The following is a 25,805-nucleotide window of genomic DNA, read 5'->3' as shown; positions in this document are numbered from 1 at the left end:
TTAAACATTTCTTTCAATGTAAGTTGTTTAAGTTGCTTCGTTTTTTATGTGATAATACATTCTCTTTAATTCTATAAACAGACATAATTTTTTGTTCAGTTACAAAGTTCCGCTGTTCAAGTCCTGTAATTGCTGTGTCGAGAATACCGACTAATTTGTCAATCGAAATTTTTTCGTTTTCAATAACCTCTGTCATTTTCTTCGCTATCGGAAGCGAATTATAATGACGAGGAATTTGATTTAAATCATATCAAAGACGGAAATACTACATTTAGTAAGGAAATATAAGCCGAAATAAAATAAAAAATCTGCCCTGAAGATAAGGATAGTGCTGACAGATCAAGTTCCAATTCATTGCGCGCCGCGGCGTTAAAGATAAACAAACGTTAAAGTTTAGATAAACAAAGGATATGTCTTTATCCATTTTGTGCAGCAATTCCACTTTTTGTTTAATGGACTTCGAAATATACTTTCGCTTTGTAGATCCTTTACATATTAGTAAATATATATCAGAAATTCTATTTGACATAATCGAAAGTTCAAGCTTACTTTTATAAAATTGCTCTAACAGTCTGCAAAAAATAATAAGCCGAATCCAATTCGAAGATTAAGGAACAACGCAATCTGCAACATTAACTGAATTAGATAATTTTAACTTAGCTTATATCGTCCGTTATACATTAAACGCGCATTCGCAAACGTATTTTGCGCACGCGCATACGCGTATTCGCAGCCGTAAAGGTCTTACACGCATGCATGCGCAGAATGTTTGTAGCTTTGAGGTCCGGATTATAGATCATTCCGGATTATGGATGTCCGAATTAACGACTTTTGACTGTAATAATTGCAGATGCCCTAAAATTTCCACGACCAACAACAGAGCTTATTTACATTTTGCAGCTGAAATCTGATGATGATGTAAATATTGTTCATTTAAGAATTTGAAAGAATTAACAATCCACTACCACTGCCTCGCAATAAATATAACTGGATCAAAACCCTGGCTGCTTTTGAACAATGCACTTGGCTTCAAAATTTATTCTGGTAACCTTAAGTTGCTATAGCGATTTCGAAAGACATCATGGCAAAAAGTACATATTTTCGGTAAACTTCCGGGTTCAGGGTCTCAGTTATCTGTAAAATTCCAGGCAAGCGTGAAAATAATCAGACAACCAGCTGTTCCGACGAAGTAAACAAAACGCAGCTCCAATTTTTAAAAAAACGTGGCGACATTTTTTAGGTATAAGAGTTAGTATTTCAATTAAATGGTTTCCTTCGTTTAATCTTGTAACAGAAAAAAATCTATTAAGTTACGTAGTAATCAACGATTCCATTTCCATCCGGATGGTGTTTAAATGCATTATCTTTGACCAGTTAAAGCTGACTGTCGTATTTTGCTTAGGAATGTAAGCTAACAATGCCGAAATTTATGCGTCGAAATTTTAGGAATCTATGGTGTATTACTTCATTGGTATGACCATTCTTCTGTAAATAATTATAAAATGCTCATTTTGTTTAACCATATGTCGATATGGAAGAAAGAATTTCTGAAGGATTGTTTGCTGTAAAAAACTTGGAAAAAGTCTCACTGAAATTCTGAGCTCGATAAGAGGGTTTTAATGCTATTGAAGGGGAGCTCAGTAATAGTTACTTCATGACTAAGATGTGTCATTTTATTATTAAAAATTAAAGATATTAACAGAGCTAAATTATTGTTTAAGAATAATTAAAAATTAGCTATATATATCGTTATATAAATAAACAAATTGTTGATTTTTTTTTTTTTTTTGATAATTTATCCATGTGGTTATCGTTAGAACATATTTATTAAAGTATTTACTAATGAAGAGTGAGCAGTGTAGTAAATTTATAATTAAATATGGCATATTGCAATTTTAGACTTTAAATTTAATTTTAATTTTAGATTTAAATTTGTTTTTGTCTATTATTGGTTTCATTAGTTGCTTGAATTCCTGATTTAAAATTTCATGTATTTAATGATTACTAATTTATAATTTAGTTTTTTTCTCCCTTATGGTTGTTATTTCTGTATGAATTAAGGGAAATAAATTAAGAGAAATGTAATATTAAAGTTATCCTTTTTAGGTTTCATCCATCTGAAATACAATGGATATAAGTTCACCTGCTAATGAAGGACAAGTTAAAAGTCATTTATATGCCTCTGCATCAGAAATTATACAATCAGACACAAATAAGAAAGTAGGAGTGGATGAAAAAAAGTGTTGGTATTTTCATAGCATTTTCCATTAATATATAATTTTTGAATTTTTAATGTAGCCTTTATCAAAAATATTAATTTAATTAGTTCTTTTCCTACAATGTTTGTGGTTTTTTAATTTTAAGAATTATTGAATTTGATTTTTTAACATTACATTTTTGTTCACATGGGCATACAGTAATATTAATAACAAAAATGCAAATTTTTTTATGAATATTTTATTGGTTACTGACTTTCTTTTGGGGTTATTCATTAATAGTTCAAAACAGCAACTCAAACTTTATTCATTGAAACTCGGTTGATTTATTACCAATCGAGGAATCATGGCATTTTCATTTAAATATCCAGCTTGTTCTGTCTTAATACAGTCAAAAGTCTTTAATCCGGACACGTCGGGACTTCGACGATTCCCGATTATAGATCATCAGTTTAAATCTGGTAAGATGGCATGCAGAAATTATAAAATTAAAAATATGAAGCCGTAATTTATGAAATAAAGAGCAATTATGATCTAAGGGTATCAGAATTTACAAAAAAAAAAAAAAAAAAAAGAAAAAGAAAAAGCTTAATATTTATTTGTTTACTTTATTAAACATTTCTTTCAACGCACACATGTGTAAAGCTTACGAAATTAGAAATTGCAACCAGAAAATTAGAAATTGTTGAAATTAGAAATTGCAACCAGAAAACTATTTGATGTGTATTCGGGATATTTATAATGACGAGGAATTTGATTTAAATCATATCAAAGAAGGAGTACATCGAGATGAAATACTACATTTAGTAAGGAATTACAAGCCGAATAAAATAAAAACATCTGCCCTGAAGATAAGGATAGTGCTGACAGATCAACTTCCAATTCATGGCGTGCCGTTACGCCCCCCCTTCCCGCAGAGCATCGTGAAATTGATAAACAGATTTTGGAATGGTTAGACTTTATCCATTTTTTGCAGCAATTCCACTTTTTGTTTGATGGACATCAAAACATACTTTCGCTTTGTAGATCCTTTGGTAGCTCCACAATTGAAAATTCTTTTTGACATAATCGAAAGTTCAAGCTTACTTTTATTAAATTGCTCTAACAGTCTGCAAAAAATAATAAGCTGGATCCAATTAGAAGATTAAGGAACAATGCAATCTGCAGCATTAACTGAAATAGATAATTAGATCATTTTAGCTTAACTTATACCATCTGTTTGACGTTAAACGCGCATGCACAAACGTATTATGCGCATGCGTAAAGGTATTATGCTCATTCATGCGTTGACGCATGCACAGAAAGTTTGTATCTTTGACATCTGGATTATAGAACATTCCAGATTATAGACATCCGGATTAAAGACTTTTGACTGTACTTTTTTGTTTCTTTTAGCAATCATATGTTTGTTATTTTTAGTATGTATGAATTTGAAGATTGCCTGCGAATTCCTGAATTTGACTGGAATTTTTTGTAATGAGAAAATCATATATTATTCAGAAATACGTTATATGCATTTTCTTAATTAATGAGCTATGAAAGATCAGAAAGGGGGGGGAGTTGCATTTATAAATATGTACTCAAAAATAGTCAATAGTTAGCATTTACAGTTGGCAAACAGTGTTAGTTTCTGATGAAAGCACAGTAATTTTTCTAGGTTCCTCCACGAAAAATCCTAATAACCACACTATTTTTTATGTAGCCCTTATTATTTTTTAACAAGTTATATCCTGACTAATGAAGACTGGTGAAGCCATCTTTTGGAAACCAAATAAAAGTTTCATCATAAAGAAATTTTGGTTGATCTTTACAATATGGTAACTGGTAGTTTGGCGACATTTTGGAGGCAATAAAGGTTACTACCTGGCACTTTGGTAATAATGTGAGCAGTACTCAGTTCCGATTACGCATTATTTTGTGTGAGGGAAATGAGAGATCATGGGATATGTCATGTGATATTAATGGACGAATTACGGTTCTTTAATCGGAAAAGGGGGGAAAAATCTGGAAATTTTGTATTTGGCTTTATTCTGTGTTGTGTGAAACAGTGTTCGTGAATTTTTGGATCCCATGGCCGTAACTAAAGTGAATTCGAAATGGGTATTTATGTATGTATTAATTTAATGTATGTGCTCATTTATATTTTAAGTAGTGTTTTTGAATTTAATTATATTTTAATTAAATGATAGTTATTTTGTGAATTTTATGTTTGTAGGAATTTGGTATACGTTTTAGTTGAAGTAAACGTGCATGGAAATAATTTAAATATCTGACACTAAGTATTTGTAATGGTTGCGGTATGAATTCGTTGGTGACGTGTATAATGTAATAGATGATTTAGAGGTAAAAGTTTTTGGATATTTTATTTATTTTATATGTGGAAATGTTCATATTTGGAAAGGGTAAATACTTTTTCGCGATCAGGTAATTTCATATATGTTCTTTTTACCGGGTTTAAAGATTGAGAAAATTGTCATGTATTTTCATGAAATTTTTCTAATTTATGAGAAAAAAGCAGTGTACATGGATATAGTGAAGAGTGTGCGCAATGCCATTTTTGTGCAATTCTGGGATGTTTTTTTAAGTAAAAATAAGTCGGCGTGTACATGGTTTATGTGTATGTGTTATTTTGAAAAACGCGTAAGGAGTATGGTATTGTGCACTTTTTCCCAATTTTGCAGTGAATATTTGTCATGATTAAGCAGTTTTGTTAGATAAAATTTCTAGCATAAGTGTAATTCGGCTAGTAAATTGTTGGAAGAAGTGTTCAGTAGATAAAAAGAAAAGAAACATGTCTTTACTTCGTGAAGACAAAATGGCGGCGGGATAAAAAAATAGAGGGTTGCTGTAGGAGAGTTGGTCGCCAAATTTTCGCCAAAAAAACGCCAAGTTACCATAATGTAAAGATCAACCGAAATGGTAATAAATAAATAATATTATTAAAGAAATTTTGGCTGATCTTTGGAATATGGTAACTGGTAGTTTGGCGACATTTTGGAAGCGATAAAGGTTACTACCTAGGACTTTGGTAATAATGTGAGCAGTACTCAGTTCCGATTACGCATTATTTTGTGTGAGAGAAATGAGAGATCATGAGATATGTCATGTGATATTAATGGACGAATTACAGTTCTTTAATCGGAAAAGGGGGGGAGGAATTTGGAAAAATATCTGTGGCAGTATATTATTTTGTATTAAGCTTCATTGTGTGTTGTGTGAAGTAGTGTTGAATAATTTTCGGATTGTATGGCGCTGTCTAATATTATTTTAAAGATCCGGAAACAGGTGCACATACCAATACAATAGAGGGCACGGGGAGTGCTATAAAAAGCACCATTCCGAGGCATTGTGATAAAGAGAATTTTGCTTTTTATTTAGCGGAGGAAGTGTGGAGGAAAAATTCGCAGAAAAAATCGTTCAATAATATTATTGAATCAATAATAAAAGTGTATCCACCATGTAAGCAAGATTCTGAAGAAGAGTAGGTAAGTTAGTATTTTTAATTATTTGAGGATATTATTTTTATGCATTGTTCTAAATGTAAGGTTTAAAGTAATTTGGTATTATTGGAAAATTGTTATTAGCAAGGATTTAGTTTAAAGTAATTAGGATTGTAAGCTAATTTTTATTAATTTAATGTATGTGCTTATTTATATTTTAAGTAGTGTTTTTGAATTTAATTATATTTTAATTAAATGATAGTTATTTTGTGAATTATATGTTTGTAGAATTTGATATACGTTAGAGTGGAAGTAAACGTTCATGGAAATAATTTAAATATTTGACACTAAGTATTTGTAACCATTTGTAATGTTTGCGGTATGAATTAGTTGGTGACGTTTGTAATATAATAGATAATGTAGAGGTAAAAGTTTTGGGATATTTTATTTATTTTATACGTGGAAATGTTCATATTTGGAAAGGGTGTAAACTTTTTCGCGATCAGGTAATTTCATATGTGTTCTTTTTACCGGGTTTAAAGATTCAGAAAATTGTCATGTATTTTCATGAAATGTTTCTAATTTATGAGAAAAAAGCAGTGTACATGGATATAGTGAAGAGTGTGCGCAATGCCATTTTTGTGCAGTTCTGGGATGTTTTTTTAAGTAAAAATAAGTTGACGTGTAAATGGTTTATGTGTATGTGCTATTCTGAAAAACGCGCAAGGAGTTTGCTATTGTGCACTTTTTCCCAATTTTGCAGTGAATATTTGTCATGATTAAGCAGTTTTGTTAGATAAAATTTCTAGCATAAGTGTAATTCGGCTAGTAGATTGTTGGAAAAAGTGTTGAGTAAATAAAAAGAAAAGAAACATGTTTTACTTCGTGAAGACAAAATGGCGGCGGAAAAAAAAAAAATAGAGGGTTGCTGTAGCAGAGTTGGTCGCCAAATTTTCACCAAAAAATCGCCAAGTTACCATAATACAAAGATCAACCGAAATTTTAATAAATCATATCAAATTAAAATTTCTTATTTCGAAAAGTCAAAATAATTGGGATGAAAAGTTTAAATCTCAGTCAGCATTTATATTAAAGAATTATTAATATGATGATAAATTATTAAATTGTGCACAATATTTACTCGTTTAGGTACTTTTCCATTTTGCCAGCTCAAGCAATAAAGTCGCCAAAAATGATACAACCTATGCCAAATGGAATATCCTCTCTGGTAACCTTTTACGCCTCATTTTCAAAGCAAGTCCCAGCCATTTTTATCAGATTCATTGTTTCTCTCAATACTGGTATACAATTACATAGAATTTTTACCAGATAGTTCAATTTTAGGCCCTAATGCCATTTGCGGTAATGAAGTCAATTAGGATGCAATCATACTGCTCACCTGAGGGCTAAATTATAGGAAAGGCAAAGTCAAGGATTAAATTCATCAATTCTGATGAGAATGCACTAGTGAATTCTGCACTAGTGAAAGCACTGCGGTTTTACATAATTTCTGAGTAGCTATTCATACGAATTGAAATAATTCTTGCATTTAAACTTGTATTCCAAATTAAGATTTAACTTCAAATTATTGTAGATAATTACTGAGCGTAGTTTACGTGATATGAGATCTCATGGGGTCACTTGATATTAAACGGTGAATCAATGTATTGTACCCTGAAAGCATAGTAAGTTCTTAAATTAATGCCCTTTTACAAATTTACTGTCTTTATTTATTGTCTTTTTATAAAATTTTAAACGATATTAAAATGTTTATTAATTCAAAATAAAAAAAAATCTCAGAACTAACATTTGTTAAAATTTTTTATGTGTGTACTGCATGTTGTCGCCAATAAAGTCTGTTGGCGAGATTTTCACCGGTGGAACAGAAAAGTACCCTTGTTATTAATAAATGCACACACATGCAACAAAAAAAAAAAAAAAAAAAAAAAAAAAAAAGCCTTTTTTAAATGTAAAAAATAATAAACTGATGAATATTAGTATTTCTTTATAATGATGGAATAGTAAGAAAAATTCAGAAAATTGCTTGTAGATGGAGATTTGTAAATTTTGTGTTTTATGATTAAAACCAATTAATTCAAAGCATTTTAATCTTGCAGATAGTGAAGATTTTTCCACTGAAAGCCAGTGCAGTAACAAAAGATGGAGTTTTGAAACTGCTGTTGATACACATACATCTTTTCCTTCATTTCGTCTATCTGAATTTTGGAAAAAAGATATACTTTTGCAAAATGTAAGAATGTTTTTAAATTTTATTTTTACTTAAATTTTTTTAAATTATAAAAACTTGTGTGTAATTTTCTTCATTTATTTGAAACTTATAATAGCATAGGGAAAATTACCAAGATACCTTAACTTTTTTCCTTAAAGATGATGGATGGAATATAATGTAATTTCAACCTCTGTGGACAAAAACAAATTTTCTTTGTAATTAATTAGATAGTCTATCATCTACGTATACTGCCATCTGCAGTGGGTTAAAGAAAAGCATCATTAAATTATTTGCAATGCTACCAACCTGTTTTAGTAAGGGATTTGTAGTTTTTTTTTTACATCTCCACCTCTCCTGGTAGATCATCTAATCTTTCAATTTTTAATATTTACCTTTAATGAGGAAAATGTTTCCAAGCAATAAATGGAATGTGGTATTGAATTAATGAAATTTAAATGCCACAGTTCCAGTTCCTCTATCTCTAGTGATTTCCAGCATAAATTTTTCATAATAAATTTTATTTGATCTGAAGTGTGTGAATCTACTGTAGGCATTTGCAAAATTTTTATAAAGATCAACTGTTGCTTAATCAGTTAATATTTGGATTTGTACATCGTACAATCAAAAGTCGTTAATTCGGACACCTCTAATCCGGAATGATCTATAATCCGAACCTCAAAGCTACAAACTTTCTGCGCATGCGTCGCCTTGACGACCTTTACGACTGCGAATATGCGTGTGCACGCGCACAAAATACCTTTACGAATGCGCGTTTAATGTATAACGGACGGTATAAGCTAAGCTAAAATTATCTAATTCAGTTAATGTTGCAGATTGCGTTGTTCCTTAATCTTTGAATTGGATTCGGTTTATTATTTTTTTGCAGACAGTTGGAGCAATTTTATAAAAGTAAGCTTGAACTTTCGATTACGTCAAATAGAATTTCTGATATATATTTACTAATATGTAAATCATCTACAAAGCGAAAATATGTTTCGAAGTCCATTAAACAAAAAGTGGAATTGCTGCAAAAAATGGATAAAGGCATACCCTTTGTTTATCTAAACTTTAATGTTTGTTTATCTAAACTTTGTTTGTCTTTAACGCTGTGGTGCACAATGAATTGGAAGTTGATCTGTCAGTACTATCCTTATCTTCAGGGCAGATGTTTTTATTTTATTTGGCTTATAATTCCTTACTAAATGTAGTATTTCATCTCGATGTACTCCGTCTTTACACAGCACTATCCTTATCTTCAGGGCAGATGTTTTTATTTTATTTGGTTTATAATTCCTTACTAAATGTAGTATTTCATCTCGATGTACTCCGTCTTTGATATGATTTAAATCAAATTCCTCGTCATTATAATTCGCTTCCGATACTGAAGAAAGTGACAGAGGTTATTGAAAACGAAAAAATTTCGATTGACAAATTAGTCGGTATTCTCGACAGAGCAATTATAGGACTTGAACAGCGGAACTTTGTAACTGAACAAGAAATTATGTCTGTTTATAGAATTAAAGAGAATGTATTATCACATAAAAAATGAAGCAACTTAAACAACTTACATTGAAAGAAATGTTTAATAAAGTAAACAAATAAATATTAAGCTTTTTTTTTTTTGTAAATTTTGATACCCTTTAGATCATAATTGTTCTTTATTTCATAAATTAAGGTTTCATAATTTCTGTATGCTATCTTATTAGATTTAAACTGATGATCTATAATCCGGAAAAATCGATAATCTGGAATCGCCGAAGTCCCGACGAGTCCGGATTAACGACTTTTGACTGTATATGATACAATTAATTAATTTTGTATGGTACAATTAATAAATTTATGTATGCGATATTATATCCAGTTAATAAGTTTATGCATGTTACATACACTGAAGAGCAACTGAATTAGGGATAGCTGGCATTATGCAAATTTTGAGCTGTGTGCAAGCCTGGAAGTGACTTGCAAATGATGTAAGCAGGAGTTCGACAAGATAAGAAGTTCTGCTCATGTCATGAATAATAGTCAAAAGCATAGCAAATAATAGTGTGGATCTAAGCAGTTTTGATTGGGACCCGACGAATGGGTAATTCCATTTCAGAAAATAGTATGGACATTTAGATTTTCATGCTTCACTCTGTCAAGGGTATAGCATGAGTACATCAATTCCGGGAAAAACATCCCTGCCAGGGTCAACTGCCACGGACATCAACATGGATGACCATGGCAAGTCATCAGCGGCTAGCCAGCCTGGAGTGATGAATCAAGATTAACTTTTTGGCATGCCAATGACAAAGTACATGTACGGCATAAACTACATGAAGAGATAGATCCTTCCTGCCAGCAGGGAACTCTTCAAGATAATGGAGGTGATATCCTTGTCTAAGGAGTGTTCGCATTGACTGAAATTGGACCTCTACTACATGTAGCACTGTCTCGCACAGATGAACATTACCAGGATATCTCTGATGACCATCTGCTCCCATATGTTCATTTTCGACAGCTTACTACAGAGATTATCTTTCAAAAAGACAATGCACCTTGCCATCGCTCCCGAACTGTATTAGAATGGTTGGATGAACATTCCGCAGGCTTGCACATATTTTCCTGGTCATCAGGGTCACTTGACCTGAATCTGATTGAGCACATCTGGGATGCAAGTGACAGAGATGTTCGAGGCACCAACCACCTTCCATCTAATTTTCGTGAATTACAGGAGGTTGTTCAGGAGTCATGAATATGTATGGCTACCAATCACTTCTAGTGTCTTGTCAAGTCCATGCCTAGACAAATTGTAGTTGTCTTCAAGGCGATAGGTGGTGCTATGTGCTGCTAGACAGGTATCTCTAATTCAGTTGTTCTTCAGTATACATTAATTAATTATTTGATTTTCATCTTATTTAAAAATACTTTCATAAACAAAATTAAGGATTTTCTAAGTATAAATGTTTAAGAAAATTATAAAATGGAATTAACCAAAGAACATAAAATTTACTATGATTAATTATTACAACAGAAGTATATTATAAATAGTTTAGTAAGCGAAATCATGCATTATAAAGTGAATTTAAGTCAATGAAATGGTGTAACCACATAGTATGAATAGTACAAAAATTTCCTTGTTAAATCCTTTTTTATATTTTTAATTTGGCACTTATGAATATAGATAGCTTTGACGTTTTGTAAAAATGGTGTTTTTTAACAAAAAAAAAAAAAAAAAAAAAAAAAAAAAAAATTGCAGAACTTTTTTTACTGTAATATATTTTATATTCAATAGGCTGTATATGTGCCCTTTTTCAATGTTTTGTATAAACTTTTTCTTTTGGCTTATTTCTTTTGATGTATGTGTTCATATAGCATGCAAGTAAAAGGCTCTGAGTATTGTCATTGAGTATTTTAAGTAAAAATGTTGTATATCCGTTTAATACTTACAATTTCTAATTATCATAATGACGTCCATTTAATGATGACTTATTTATTTATCTGTACTTAATTTTTTTATTATCATTTAATGATGACTTATTTGTAATAAATTGAATGAATATTTGTTATATTGTTATTATTCAATTTCTTTGCACATTCATAAAATGTGTGATTAAATTGAAATAGATGTAATAATTTGGTAAAAGTATATTTTAGGGGTACCCTTTGGCAAAACTTGGTGATTTTTGGCGGTACATGGATACCGAGTTTGTGCCATTCTTTGTCTTGTTATTTTGGCTAAAGCCAAAATAACCTAACCTTTGTGTAGCCTAAAAGCTCTAGGAAATGAATTAGAGCCCAGTTCCTAAAACTTTGGAAACACCCCACATAGTTTTTCTAAAGAAGGTTTTGTACTTTTATTTTTCATGAATGTTGAAGTAATTTGAAGTATGCTGTATTCTTCTTAAAACATTAATGAATGTATACTTATGATTTATATTTGATTTCAAATGAATAATTTTATTGTAAGTCAAATTTCAGATTTTATGATTTTTATGAATTTTACATATGCAATAATGTTATATACCTAAAAATGAAATAAAATGCTTAGGTTGGTATACTAAAATTATGTTTAAACATTAAAATAGGAGCTTTAGCATTTAAATGTTAAATGTTAAAATGTATGAATGTAATTTTAGCATGTCAGCTTAGAATGTTTTATTGGGTTATTCATATAATTTTGTGGTTTTTCTATCATTAATACAAATGAAGCAGTACAAAAATGTAAGAAAATTTCATTGAAACACATAAACACCACTTTGTTCTGTGACTTTCTCTGTCTCTGACTTTTTAAAATAGTTACATTTATTTGAGATCACTTGTGATTGATGGAAATTTAATCATAATTTTGACTTTCTTTTGGATCTGCAAAACTTATCCAGACAGCTTCTTCTATGGGTGAATTGGATTTTATTGCTTTTCACAAAGATTTATCTTAGTTAATGACTTTAATTTCAATTCAGTCCTTTCTAATGTTTTTAAATTTGCGTTCCTATTTCTGCTGACAGATGGTGCTACCTTCTTGTTCGTTTTACTTATGTTGGATATAGAGACAGCCATGGCTTTCCCTTTGTTGCAGATTATTTTGGTTCTGATGAAGAGGGACCTGTGCCTGTTTGACCATGAAATTGACAAGAGTCTTTAACCAAATCTGTGCCGAACACAAATTTTGTCGTTTTGCTTATTTTGTGTTTTATTGTGACACATTTCTCTTCTGTCTTGAATTTTGCTACCAACCGGCATTTCTGAGCAAGTTTTTCCAATTTGGATATTCACCAACTTCTGGCATTTTAGTATTTGCTTCACCACTCCACATGGTTACTGGATTCTCTCATTTTCAGAAGTTGGTGAGTTTCTCTTTTTGTTTGTATTTCTCTTTGATCATAATGTCATGCTTTGTGCAAATTTCTTTGTTAATGTTTTGTTGCCTCAATAGTGGTGTTTCATTTGGTATTGTATTGCTTTCTTAATTTTTTTTTTTTTTTTTTTGTTTTAACTTTTTAAAAAAAGATATTTTAACCTTTTTGAGCTTTTATATTTCTTTGCTAATTTTATTTTTTTTTATATTAGTATGTTTTTTGCTAATTTAATTTTTTATCGTAGTATATTTCTCATGACATTCTGTTGTGTTAAAGTATAGAGCATCCATACGTCATCGCAGATAACATACTCACTCTTTTCCAAATGATCCTGTACTTTATTTTCTGGAATCTTTAGTCTGTCTGCTAATTCTTGAACTGTGTAACATGGATTTCCAGCAGTAGTGTCTTATTAGGTTCTTGTTTATAAAAGATGATTGTCATTTTCAAGACTGAAAGTTTCATGCTTAAAAGCTTAAAACTTTCAAGCCACCTTAGGTGGTTTGAAATAGCATTTTGTATGTATATATTATTATATATATATATATATATATATACAGTACAAAGTTTATGAGCAGTCTGACTAATAATTTTCCTTTTGTAAAATAAAAGAGCATAATATGATGAAAATAAAAGTACTAAGCATATAGAAACCGTTTGGAATCAAAAATTATGCTGCAACACTCGCTAGGGCTATGCAACTTAAGCAGAGATGATTATTTTTAACATCTGCTTCAACGAAAGTCACTCTTTATCAGCAGTAACAAAATAATTGGAAGAAACATATTTTGGTTTGAAAAATTGCAGATCCTTCTGGGTGAATCAATATTTTATTTTTGACATCAGTTTAACTTTGTGTGTCTTTTAATTCTTCAGTATTATATATTTCTTATGATACTTATGCATTCAGAATAACTTGAGAATATTCATTAATTTTTTGAACAAATTAATTTGTTTTATATGCTATGGCATTTCGATTTTGTAAAATTATAAATATGAAAAATGTATAAGATTGAAATATCATAAATGGTAATAATAATGTTAAACTGTTCAGAACTGACACTGTAATTTATAAACTGGAGGTATATAAAAATTCATGGTCTATATATGTGTGACTTCCAATTAAAATATACTCCCTTAGGTTTGAATAGCTACTCTTTGAGCATCAATGCCATAATATGTGAATTGGGAATATTTAAAAATTTAAATCCTGTATATATATGTGACTTGTATTTAAGAAGTATTTAGTTTTTATAAATTCTGCAAATATTAGATAAATACTTTCCAGTTTTGAACAAAAAAGTCTTAACTAGTTAATGACATTGTCAAAATAGAGTGACATTTCTTTATGAGTTGAGAAATGTTTCTGTATGAAAAATTTTCTCAGAAACCATGATTTTCATAATCCATAGCTTGTTGATCCACAAGAGTTATTGATAAGAGTTTTGTTCAAAGTATTACTAATTTCTTTACAGATAAATTTTTTGTTTATTTTTAGCCCAAAGGGGTGTTAGACCCAACAGGCTATTAGTCTCAAAACAGCATTTTGCATCATTTCACTTTTCAAATTTTTGCACCAAATACTATAGCCACGTATTAGAATTAAAGAAATTAAATTATGAAGATTCTGCATGAATATTTCTCACAATGTGAAGAAATAATGGTACCTAAAGCCATCAAATTTTGAATAATGTTGTCTTCCAACTGAGTTTGGGTGCTTGGAAACCTGAATTTTGAATTTGATTTATTATCTACGTCAAATTTTTTAAAACTTTAACAAATTTTTGATTAATAAACTCAACAATTTCAAAGTGGGCAATGGCAACACTGTACAGAAAAGACATTTTTATCTCCAATGCACGAAACCATGTATGGGAAATTCTAAAGATATGCTGTTTTTAAATATTTTGTGATATTGCTGTTGAATTGAATTTTATGTGGTTTAAGTGCAAAAAAAATTATATTTAATAAAAGTAGCATGCAAAATGTTAAAAAAAGTACTTTTCGGCTTAATATAAAATCTGAAAGCCTTCAGTTTTTTTTTTAAAGTTGCTATTGTCAGTTATATATGTGTTATATTTGGTTTTTTGTATTATAGTTCATTTTATATTGCAATAACTTAATTACAGTAATAAATTTAAAATTTGGTACTTTCTGATTATTCAAACCCCATTAAACAGTCATGAACTTGTCCTGAGTTTGGAGAGCTTTCACAAACTCATCAGAGTATTCGGGAAGAAATATTTGTTTGGATATCTTATTTCAATGGTGTATCTAGTGCCATCTATTTTTTACGTTCTTCGTTTTCCATAGAAGATTGTTTTCGTGGTTTTCCCAATGTGTAACGTGTATATGAGCAAGTTTCCCTTAGAAAGACCTCCACGAAGGCATCCCTACCCTTAGGGAGATAGCCCTAGTGTGCTTTGCCGTAATTAAATACACCACCACCATAGAAGAGTTTTCTGAAGTAATTACACCTATAGCTGTGTTTAGGGATAATCCAGTTTTTCACAGAGTTTCACTGATGTTTATTCCTTTGTACAACAATAAACTAGTTTCTGACCCTTACTGTAACATTTTACTTTCAATTTTTCACACTGGATTTCTGTAAAATTTGGTTATTTAAGAAGCACATGTGTGAAATGCTAATTTTATCATTTTGTGCTATTGAAAATCTCATATAATTAAAGAAAAGTAATGCTTTCTTTCCATTGCTCAGCAGATTTCACACTTTCATTGTGGCAAAAACAAATGCAAACGATTGTAGTTCAAAAAGAAATGGAACTACTTTTATATGCATCCTCAGGTCACCAAATTTTTCGGCAAACATTTTTGGCGAGAAACTCCACGCTGCCATATTACTATCTAAATTTTTTGTCTAAATTTTGAACTTTAAGCCTAAAATGTCTGCAAAAACCACATTTTGAACACACAATTTAAGCTAAAAATCCGAAACAAAAACAAAAAATTTAGAAATCAAAAATGTAAAGTTTCTAACCAAAAATATTTGACAAGAATCCATGTACACAGCGACATGTTTTAACTTAAAATAAATCTACGAATTGCACAATCTAGGCAACGAACGAATCTATGAACTACGCACACCTCGCTTTAATAAATTAAGATACCAACAATAAATTTCAAAAAATACCATGTACACAGCATCCTGTTTAAACTTAAAAAAACATCTACGAATTGCTCAATCTAGGCATTGTGCACAAATCAACAAAATAAACTAAAATAACTAAAATTACAAACAGTTTAAAAAATAACAATAACAACAGAAGTTCATAGTAAAAAAAACAATGAACATAACATTCTACAAAATAAAAACAGTAAAATAAAATGCACTTACCATAATACATTCGTTAATAAAATTTCACCACTCACACAACGTCTGTGAACAGAAGTTCTATGATTTTGCTATATCACGTCTTTCTGCGATTCAAAATTTTGAAAGTAACAATAGAAACTTCCTCCAAAGTTAATTTACTACACGAAAATCATGATCCAAATCTTAAACTCCGCTGACAGCAAACATTTGACTTCAAATCCACACAAGAACTATCAGAAGCGCTCTTCTTTGTCAGAGTTCTCATAGCATCTCCGCATTTCGGACTCCATTTTAAAAGTCCCAAAGAAATTCCAAAAATACACTTCGACCCTCATAAACACACCCGTGAACAAAAGACTCATTAACAACTCCAACATCGTACCTTTTAATACTAAATTTACTTTCCACACAGTCTAAAATACACAACTGAAATCTTGCCACCACGTCTATCATTGCAACATAGGCCATTTCAAAACATGCACGACAAGAACCAACGAGCAATTAAACCACTCAAAAGCAAAAGAGTTTTCAGCATCAAAAGGATTGCCATACAACATGAAATCACGCCAAAAACCAGCGCAAAACACATATTGTCACATTTGGTGATCTTAGGGCGCATGTAAGAGTAGAGCCAAAGAAATACTTTATCATTAAAATGACTGTTGAATTTCAAAAGTGCAAATTCATTTGTACTTTAATACACATACCTGGGTTGCTGCATAAATAACTTTTGGTGACATGATAGGTTGTCACATAAGTACTTTATGACTGCATGATATGTTACCTCATGAATAGTATTTTAGGCTTTTTGATTATGAAGTGGATAATTAGAAAGTGCCAAAAGCTTTTTATTTCTTTTATTGTAACTCCTAATTCTGAATGTTTAATAATGCACAGGAGGACAAGAACTTCAAAAAAGTATCTGAAAATAATGATGCCCGTAGCGCAACTTCTACATGTACCCACACAGAAGCTATAATGGATTATTTGAAAAAAATTGAAAAAGAGAGACTGATTTCTAATGATACAGCTGAGAAAGTTCTAAACGATTTGAATAAGGTGATCAGAAAGAGATTTCCAGGTATCTATCTATCTATATTTCTTAGATCCATTCAATGAAGCCTATTTTTTAAACCACTTTGTTTAATTGCCATTAGCCTTGTGCCATTACAAGGGCCAAAAGTGGTGGCCATTCATTATGGAAGCACCTAATAGGTGGCCACCATGCCTCCTATGAAGGGACAGACAGTTACAACAATGCTTTCTTCGGGATTTGAACCCAGGCCCAAATGTTATTGCTATATTATTTGTTTGTTTTTCTTTTCTTAGTTTTTGAGAATAATTGTATTTTAAAACTGGAATATGTTAATTAGGAGGGCACTTATTCTATAATTAAGATAAATTATTGCCTAGATAAGAATTGATTTAGATAGATAAGAATCATTATAAATAGATATGTTGTTTTGCACAGTTTAGAATTGTATTGAAAAAAATTTAAGAATTAGTTTTCTTCCTTCTTTTTTTTTAATCATCTGGGAGCCAAGTTATTATTTACAAAACATTTGCTTCTGTGGATAATAGTAAAATAGTGTACATATTGCTATGGACACACATAATTAGGTGTGCAAACTGTTAAGGACACGAAGTTATGATGTATCGAAGTGGACAAGTAGTATTTACATGAACAATGAACTTAAGTGTACTTCGAATTTATCAAAAGTTAACTTAGAATCCAGTTTATATGAACATAGAATAGTCTACATAACATCATATACTTTGGGCTATGGAACTATCAACTACCTGAACTGATGTGACTGGCCTACTCTGTGGATAACTGCAACAATAATACGGACACATGTCATTAAGTGTGTAACAGATAAGAGCATGATCTTATGATGTATTGAAGACAACATAGGTTTAGAAACTGGTTAATATACAAGTTCTACTCTCCACAACATAGATCCTGTACTTTACTTCTAAACTAATGAGTGGACTGTATAGCAAAAGAACTAACTAATTTATTGACAGTAATTAACTATTCAGATCTAATACGTGCTCTGGCATGTTGCTTAGCCGAATCCAGATGGCCAAGTGAGAGTTCCTCTGCCTATCCAATAGGTGCCGCTGTATTCTAACTTAACAGATCCTATCCATGACAATGTAATGATTTATTGATTGTATATTTATTTTTCATTTATTATTATGTAACAATTATTGTATAGATAACATTGTCAATTTAGCATTGTAATATTATTATCAGTGATTCAGTGAATGCCGCCGGCAGTGGATGGTAGATTCTTTTCCGTTGCATGGGCATAACTCTGATTGGTGCAGAACCTTAGTTCAAAGGTTCATGCGACGGTGTTTCGGTCGTTAACCACTCAGTAGACATATTATCTACTTGAAGAAATTGTGTAGTATTGTAGTCTTTTTATAAACAATTAGATACATGTAATGGAATAAATAATAGCATTTTTTAGAATATGTGCTTTATATTGTTGAAATACCAATCAATTTCTATAGACTGGAATTGTATAACAAATCTGTAGTTTTGCACAATTTAGAATTGTATTGAAAAAATTTAAGAATTAGTTTTCTTTCCTTCTTTTTTTTTTTTTAATCATCTGGGAGACAAGTTATTATTTACAGAACATTTACTTCTGTGGATAATAGTAAAATAGTGTACATATTACAATGAACTTCCCAACTGCAATTTCGTGATTGCTTTGTGGATAACTGCAACACAGTGTGCAAATTGCTATGAACACACATAATGAGGTGTGCAAACTGTTAAGGACACGAAGTTGTGCTGTATTGAAGTGAACAAGTAGTATTTATGTGAACAATGAACTTAACAAAAGTGTACTTTTGAATAATCCAGTTTATATGAACATAGAATAGCCTACACAACATTATATATTTTGGGCTATAGAACTATCAACTGCTTGAACTGATGTGACTGGCCTACTCTGTGGATAATTGCAACAATAATACAGACACACATCATTAGGTGTGTAACTGATAAGAACATGAAGTTATGACACATTGAAGAAGACATAGGTTTAGAAACTGGTTTATATATAAGTTCCACTCCGTCGCATGGACATAACTCTGATTGGTGCAGAACCTTAGGTCCGAGGTCCATGCGACGGCGTTTCGATCACTAACCACTATATTGTCTGGGTGGCAATGCAAAAATGTGATCATAATTAAATCAGATATCAAAGATAAATTAATTTTACTTCTATATTAGTTGATGTATATGGTATACATTTACCCTTACTTTGATTTGTGTATTTAATCTATTGTTTAACCCTGTGAACAGAGTGAGATTTTGGAACCATCATGAAGATCTGTATTTAAATAAACTTTATCTGCTAAATTTGTATATTTTAGTCTATATTTTCATATACTTAGATTTATTAAGATGGCATTTATATTGTTAAAGAAAGTACAAAAGCAAAATATCTGAAATTATAAGCTGATATATACCAAGTGACAAAAAAATCTAATGAACAGATAAAGCCAGTCATGCTACGTGGAGGGTTAATATCTTTTTCTGCAATAAAATATTTAATAAATTAATTCAATGTATTTGCTGTTATTTAAGTAAAACTACCCAGAATTGTATTTGTTTTGAAAAATACCATCTCTTTATATCTATCATTCATTTTTCTGTATGATTAGAAGAATATTTCAACTTGAAATATGCTTGGAGCCTTCTAAAAATATTCCTTGAAAATCACGAATTATTTTTAGGGATATGTCTGGAATATTCCAAATGATTTACTAATGTTCTGGGAATGTTAAGGATGACTTAGAATGAAAATGGAATATTTTGAGTTGTAGGAGGCAAAAGTATCACAGTTGGATATCATACTGAGATCATCAATATTGGAATTATGTCAGATGTCACTCCCCACCATAAAGATAAAATGTTACGTGATCAGTAAATGTCGCTAAATTTTGATATAATTTTTATTACAAAAATGTATTGATTAGGTACTTTTTTTGGCTGAAAAAGCCAAAATTTAAAGTTTTGTCATTTTGGAGGCATAGCTATTAAATAGAATAAACTATAATTTGAGGGTAAAGAGTTCATTTAGAATTTGCTAGCAAATTGTGAGTTACTACCAAGTGATTACAAGTGCTATTCAGTATTTTTTATATCATGTCACAACTCAACTCTGTATCGAGTGGGGAAGAAAATGACAATTTAATATTTAGGCATGAAACAATCTTTCTGTAAATAATAGAAGCAAAACAAAAATTACTGATGCATTTTAAATCACTCAAATGAACTACAAGTCAACTTTTTCGCCTGAAACATAATTTTATAGGTATTAATCATATGGATCGTTGAGGTTGGTAAAGAAACAATGAGATTCTGAATTGCCATGTGAAATTAATTTGAGAACAGTAATTTTTATTCTAGGTAAAGAATTCAACAAAATCACGATGAGATTTCAACAGCTATATATTCTTGTTATAGCTTTTTTATTGAATTTAAACTTTTGGATGAAATTTTAAATGAGTTATGAGTATCAAATAAATTATTATCTTTTTGCATTAATACAAAAGATTTCCTTTTAAAAAGAAAAGCATTTCAGAGTTTTCTACTGTCATTGCAAGGGAAAACAAAAACAGAACATACAAGAATGCTTCTTTTGAATTATTGCAGTTTATTATTAATACACTCTGCAGAACAAAAATTAATACAAACAAAGTAAATACATTTTCCAGAGCAAAGTTAGTACAAAGAAAGTACTAACAAAGTAAAACAGAACACAGTAAACACAGTCTCCAGAACAAAGTCCCAAATATTGTAATACTGTTGTGAATTTTCCTCATCATTACTGTAAATGTTGGTATTATCAGAAATGTTTTCTAAATAAAAAGAATTTAACAAGTATAATGTTTATTTCGCATTTAAGAAATCTTTCTATGCATTCTACAGTTAGTAGCTTGAGTAGTCAAGTAGACCTTTACAAGGTGATTGATGGTTTTGAAAACAAAAAGTAAACAAAATTGTTTTGAAATGTGGAATTAAAAGTTTTTCTTCAAAAATAAACAGAGAATTTAATTTATTCTCCTATATGTCATTTTGACTTGTTTATGTATCAAGATGGGTGGCAAACTCAGGAACTTCCCGAGCCGGCAAAAGCTGTAGCTACTTCACTGAGTGACACTTGTTAAATTGGATATTATAAATTGAACAAATTCCACTAATTACTAGTCGTTCTTTCCTCATCATAATCTTTAATATAGGCAGCTGTGCAAAGAAACTTTAATCTTGAGCTTTTTCTCAGTTGCCAAGTGCAAATTCAACCTTGGCTTGAAAAATATTGTGAGTTGAAGCTGCAAAGCACAAATAAAAGTTCTTCTTGTTATGCATGACTAAATTCCTGTTTTGAAATTACTGCTGTATTTTATCTTCAAATGACAGTTGCCCTTGTTATTTCAAGTGAAATAAAATGATATGTTAACAGTTATGCATGTATCTAAAGAAGTAATTTTTCTTCTTTATTTCAAAATAGCTGCATTATTTATATATCAGTTGTTTACTAGCAGAGGATATTTCTTGATAAGAGGTGGCATCATATCTAAAAACAGAAGACTGTAGTATCCTAATATGTGGCTCAGTATTTTCTATAAGTTATATAATCTTGCATCATAAGAAACAAACCATGTAGTTCATAAAAATTCAGTTTCAATTTAATTGATGATAGCAAAGCTTGCTATAGCTGTGTCACTAAGGAGAGGGATGCCTTCATGGAGGAGTTGAAAGCATTCAAGGAAAACTGGTTCGCATACACATTACACTTGGGGGAAACCATGAAAAGGCCCAATCAAGCTAACCTGTTCGCCTGGAATCGAACCCAGATCGGAATTACCTGTGTTCAGCAACTTTACTGCTCAGCCGCTTATGGGCCCAGTCCATAAGAAATGACAGCTATCTGATTTATATTGCTTTAATTCCCAAAACAGTTAATGACTTAATGTAAAAGATACATATGGATTGGCACAAATTAGGAATGACATTTTCATACATGTGACAAAGGGGGAAAAAATGCCTTGTAACCTACATAATTATTTAGTGGGAGTTAAAAGTAAGTCGTGAGAAATTTGCATTTTGGAACTTATATGCTATAGTATATATACAGGATGATCATAAAAACTTTCTTGGTATATGAACCTCCAGCAGACTATCAAAGCGTCTAGCAGGCTTATCAAATTGAGTAATGTAAGATTGCACAAAATATGGTAGATCAAAATAAAACATATAATTGTTGAAAATAAATTTAAAAAAATTAAATGTTTAGTATATCAAACCCAGAAATTTTAGAAACTGCATTGAAAGTATCTTATGAACATTTTGTGAATAATGCTTGAAAATTTTCCAAATTAGCCTCTACATTTATTTTTGTGAAGAGTGAAATAGACCTGTAATCAGAATTTGATTTCATTTTATATTCTGTTTTTCTTTAAGTTCTGAAAGTATATTATGATAAATCTATCTATATTTGTCTGATTTTACTTTAATATTAAATCTTAAAAGAAAGTAAGTATAATCAAATACGATATATAATGAAATCTGTTCTTATTTTCCCCTCCTTTTCTTTTCCTCCCTTTTTTTCTCCAGGAATGAGCATTACTCTATATGGATCTTATTCTTGTGACCTTGCAGTTAGTACATCTGATCTAAACTTTGCCTTGGAAACAAACTGCTGTATAAAAAATCCTATTTTATTTGAAATCCGCAAATGCCTTGCTAAAGGTAAAAATAATTTTAAGTATAGTTTTGATTTTCTCATTCATATGCTTCATATCCTTTATATACACTGGTTATCATTAATTAAGGAAAAATCACAAAAATGACGATTATTCAAAAAGTTACATGTGGAATTTAATGAAACTGACCCACAGTATACAACACATGGTACCGTATAAAATAGCTTGAAAAGAAATTACCAGATGATTATGGTGTTACAGAAATTAGCATAAATATGAAATGAACAATTCTGATGTGCTAGTTTGGTATAGGAAAATTACCTTCAATATGGATTATGATCTCCCCTATAAGCAATACAGCACATGCAGCAATGTGTGATGCTGTTAATTATGTGGTCTATCAGTTCTGTATGAAGTGAGAGCCATTGCTCTTGCAAAGTATTTGCAAGTGTGTTAAGGGTCTGAAGAGGAGGATTAATAGCAACTATACGTCTTCTTAGAGCATCTCAAACATGCTCGATAGGATTCAGGTCTGGTGATCGAGCTAGCAACTCTATGTGCTGAATTGTATCCTGTTGAAAATAATCATTCACAGTGCGAGCCCTGTGCGATATAGCGTTGTTGTCCTGTAGCAGGAAATTATCATCTACTGCCCTGGTATAACGGCCACATAAAAATCAAGGATGTTATCTCTATAGGTGTGAGCATTCACGGTTCCACGTTGAAAGACATAGAGGTCTGTGCGTCCACCTAAAGAGATATCACCCCAAACACAGACACTGTTTCCTCCGTATGCATATCTTTCACGGATGTTTGATTAATGAAAAATGGGTTCCAGGTTCTATCGAAATCAAATAATGCCTACTATCGCTTTAGAGGCTGAAGTTAACTCATCTGTGAAGAGAACAGCCTTCCATTAATCAGATGTCCAATGGACGTATTGACATGCCCACCTGAAACGATCCCTTCTATGACGTGACTAGAGCGACACACAAATGGCTTGTAGCCTCACGTGCAGGCCTCTTTCATGAAGCTTCCTATGCGAGGTTGACAATGACACCAACCTTCTGGTGGCTTTAGCAAGGGAAGATCTGAAATGAGTCTGAGTTGCTGATCTATTCCTTCATGCTCATAACAACAAATATCGGTCATCAGCGCTCTTCGTAGCGGTTGGTTGTCCTTCACTGACCACCTTGATGCCGAATCTGTGGTTAGGAATTGTTGCCAATGTCTATGAATCACATAACGACTCACGTTTAGCCATCTGGCCACTTCTGTATGGTTTTGCTCTGCCTCTAGTCTCACAAAAGCTCTCCATTGCAGTTTTTCGGGCAAATGATGGAGGTTATTATTACAAATTGGCTATCCCACGTTTCTTATCTCAGCATCACAGCGAAATTTGAAGGCTTGCTCTGAAGCATTCAGTTTTATGCTCCTCGCAGATGACATATTTGGATTGCAGCACCACTAATATGGGTACTGCAGTTTTATTCAGCAACTCTTATTTGACAACATATTCAAATTTTATATGGATTTTTTTTATTTTTGAATGAGTTATCGGTATTTTTGTGATTTTTCGTTAATTTTTGGAAACCAGTGTATATCTCATATTTTTCAATAGCTTAAGATTAAAAATGTTTCTAAAAATTCTTCTGAACCAATATGCATTCCTCAAAAAAATTAGGGCATATAACTTCATGTTAATTTTGACATATCCTGTCATTTTTTTAGTAGTGTATAAATTAATGAGTCAACTAATTCATTACTAATAAGGAGACTGTTGGATTATTAATAAGTATTGTATGTTTGTAGATTTCAGTTTTTATCTGAACGGTAATATATTGACAACTTTTCTCAAGTAGTGATTATAAGCCGTCTTTGCACTTTTTTGTTAACCTTTAAAATACAAGAGTTTGTTATAATTTTAAATGTTTGATAGTTTATGTATAAAATGTTCTGAATTATTTTATGCTGTGTACTGAACAAGTATCTGATAATTGGTTTTAATATTTTACAGGTAGTCCTCGACTTATGATGAATGTAATCATTATAAAGACATTTTTTTATTATTAATAACTATGATAATATTTTTATGAATTAAGATTTTGTTTAATATAAAATGGGCTTATATTCTATAAAGTTGCATAATATTTTTACAAAGAAAAGTAAAGAATATGTAATAGATTAAATTAGCAGTGTAAATTAATTTCCCTTCTCTATCTAAAAATAGTAATCTCTCTGCACTACGTCATTTCAAGATTAATCCATGTCATATGACTTAATTCTGATGATGTAAATGGAACTAAAAATCAAACAGCCAACAGCAGTATTAACTATCCAATCAAAATGCATTGAGAAACAAAACTAACTCATTCTGAATTAAGATTTCACCCTGAACATAACACGCTTGCTTTATACACTTTGACCTAGCTGGTGCAGTCTGTCTGCACCTTTTTTCTTACTGCAAATTTATCAAAAAAATGTAAACTTTTGAAATAGGCATAAATAATGTGCTAACTTTAACTTGTTTGTGGCTGCAACATGTTTGCTGAAATAAAAGTTGAATTAAATATACCTTGACTGCCAAATTTCTCATTCATTGTGGATTGGAGTTTCAACATCTCTAAGCCATCAAAATTCTCGCTGTTCGTTACAAGTTCAACTGCCTGTGTTCTACTACAGAATCTATTACACACACACATATATATATGCATAAACAAGCTATAGATACATATTGTAATAATCAACATATACTTTATCTTTAAATTATTTAACATGATCAAAAAAACAAAAAGTACAAATATCTTTGATCCAAATTAAGCAGATTACATATTTGGATGATTTATTCAAACCATGAGTATTTTTTTAAATCAGTTTGTTAATACTATCTTCCCCTTGATACTCTGTTTATTATATTGTAACATCTGGCTACTTTTAGAATTTGCTTATTCACTTCTGCAAAAGAATCTGTGTTTTGATCTATATTTTCAAGTGGCTGAAGTCTTTATTTAAGAG

The 25,805-nt window shown here is 30.9% G+C and overlaps 1 protein-coding gene across 11 annotated transcripts in view; it reads left to right on the top strand.

Annotated features, from left to right (window-relative positions):
• The first annotated feature begins 1,018 nt into the window (after positions 1-1,018).
• The window catches only part of LOC118185893 (terminal uridylyltransferase 4-like), a 153,161-nt gene continuing 128,374 nt past the window's right edge, over positions 1,019-25,805 (top strand). For 5 of the 11 annotated variants that reach the window (XM_085823875.1, XM_035355828.2, XM_035355825.2 and 2 more), the window contains exons 1-5: positions 1,019-1,240; positions 2,107-2,242; positions 7,774-7,907; positions 16,956-17,139; positions 22,702-22,836. In XM_085823875.1, the coding sequence (XP_085680001.1) occupies positions 2,128-2,242; positions 7,774-7,907; positions 16,956-17,139; positions 22,702-22,836 (568 nt within the window). In that variant the 5' untranslated portion in view covers positions 1,019-1,240; positions 2,107-2,127. The other 6 variants (XR_004757681.2, XM_035355821.2, XM_035355823.2 and 3 more) reach the window with 5 other exon arrangements.

The sequence above is a fragment of the Stegodyphus dumicola genome, chromosome 9, assembly GCF_044657685.1.
Source record: "Stegodyphus dumicola isolate Sdum_Otavi_A_Nest chromosome 9, ASM4465768v1".
NCBI lineage: Eukaryota > Metazoa > Arthropoda > Arachnida > Araneae > Eresidae > Stegodyphus > Stegodyphus dumicola.
This window is presented reverse-complemented; position numbering and strand designations above follow the sequence as displayed.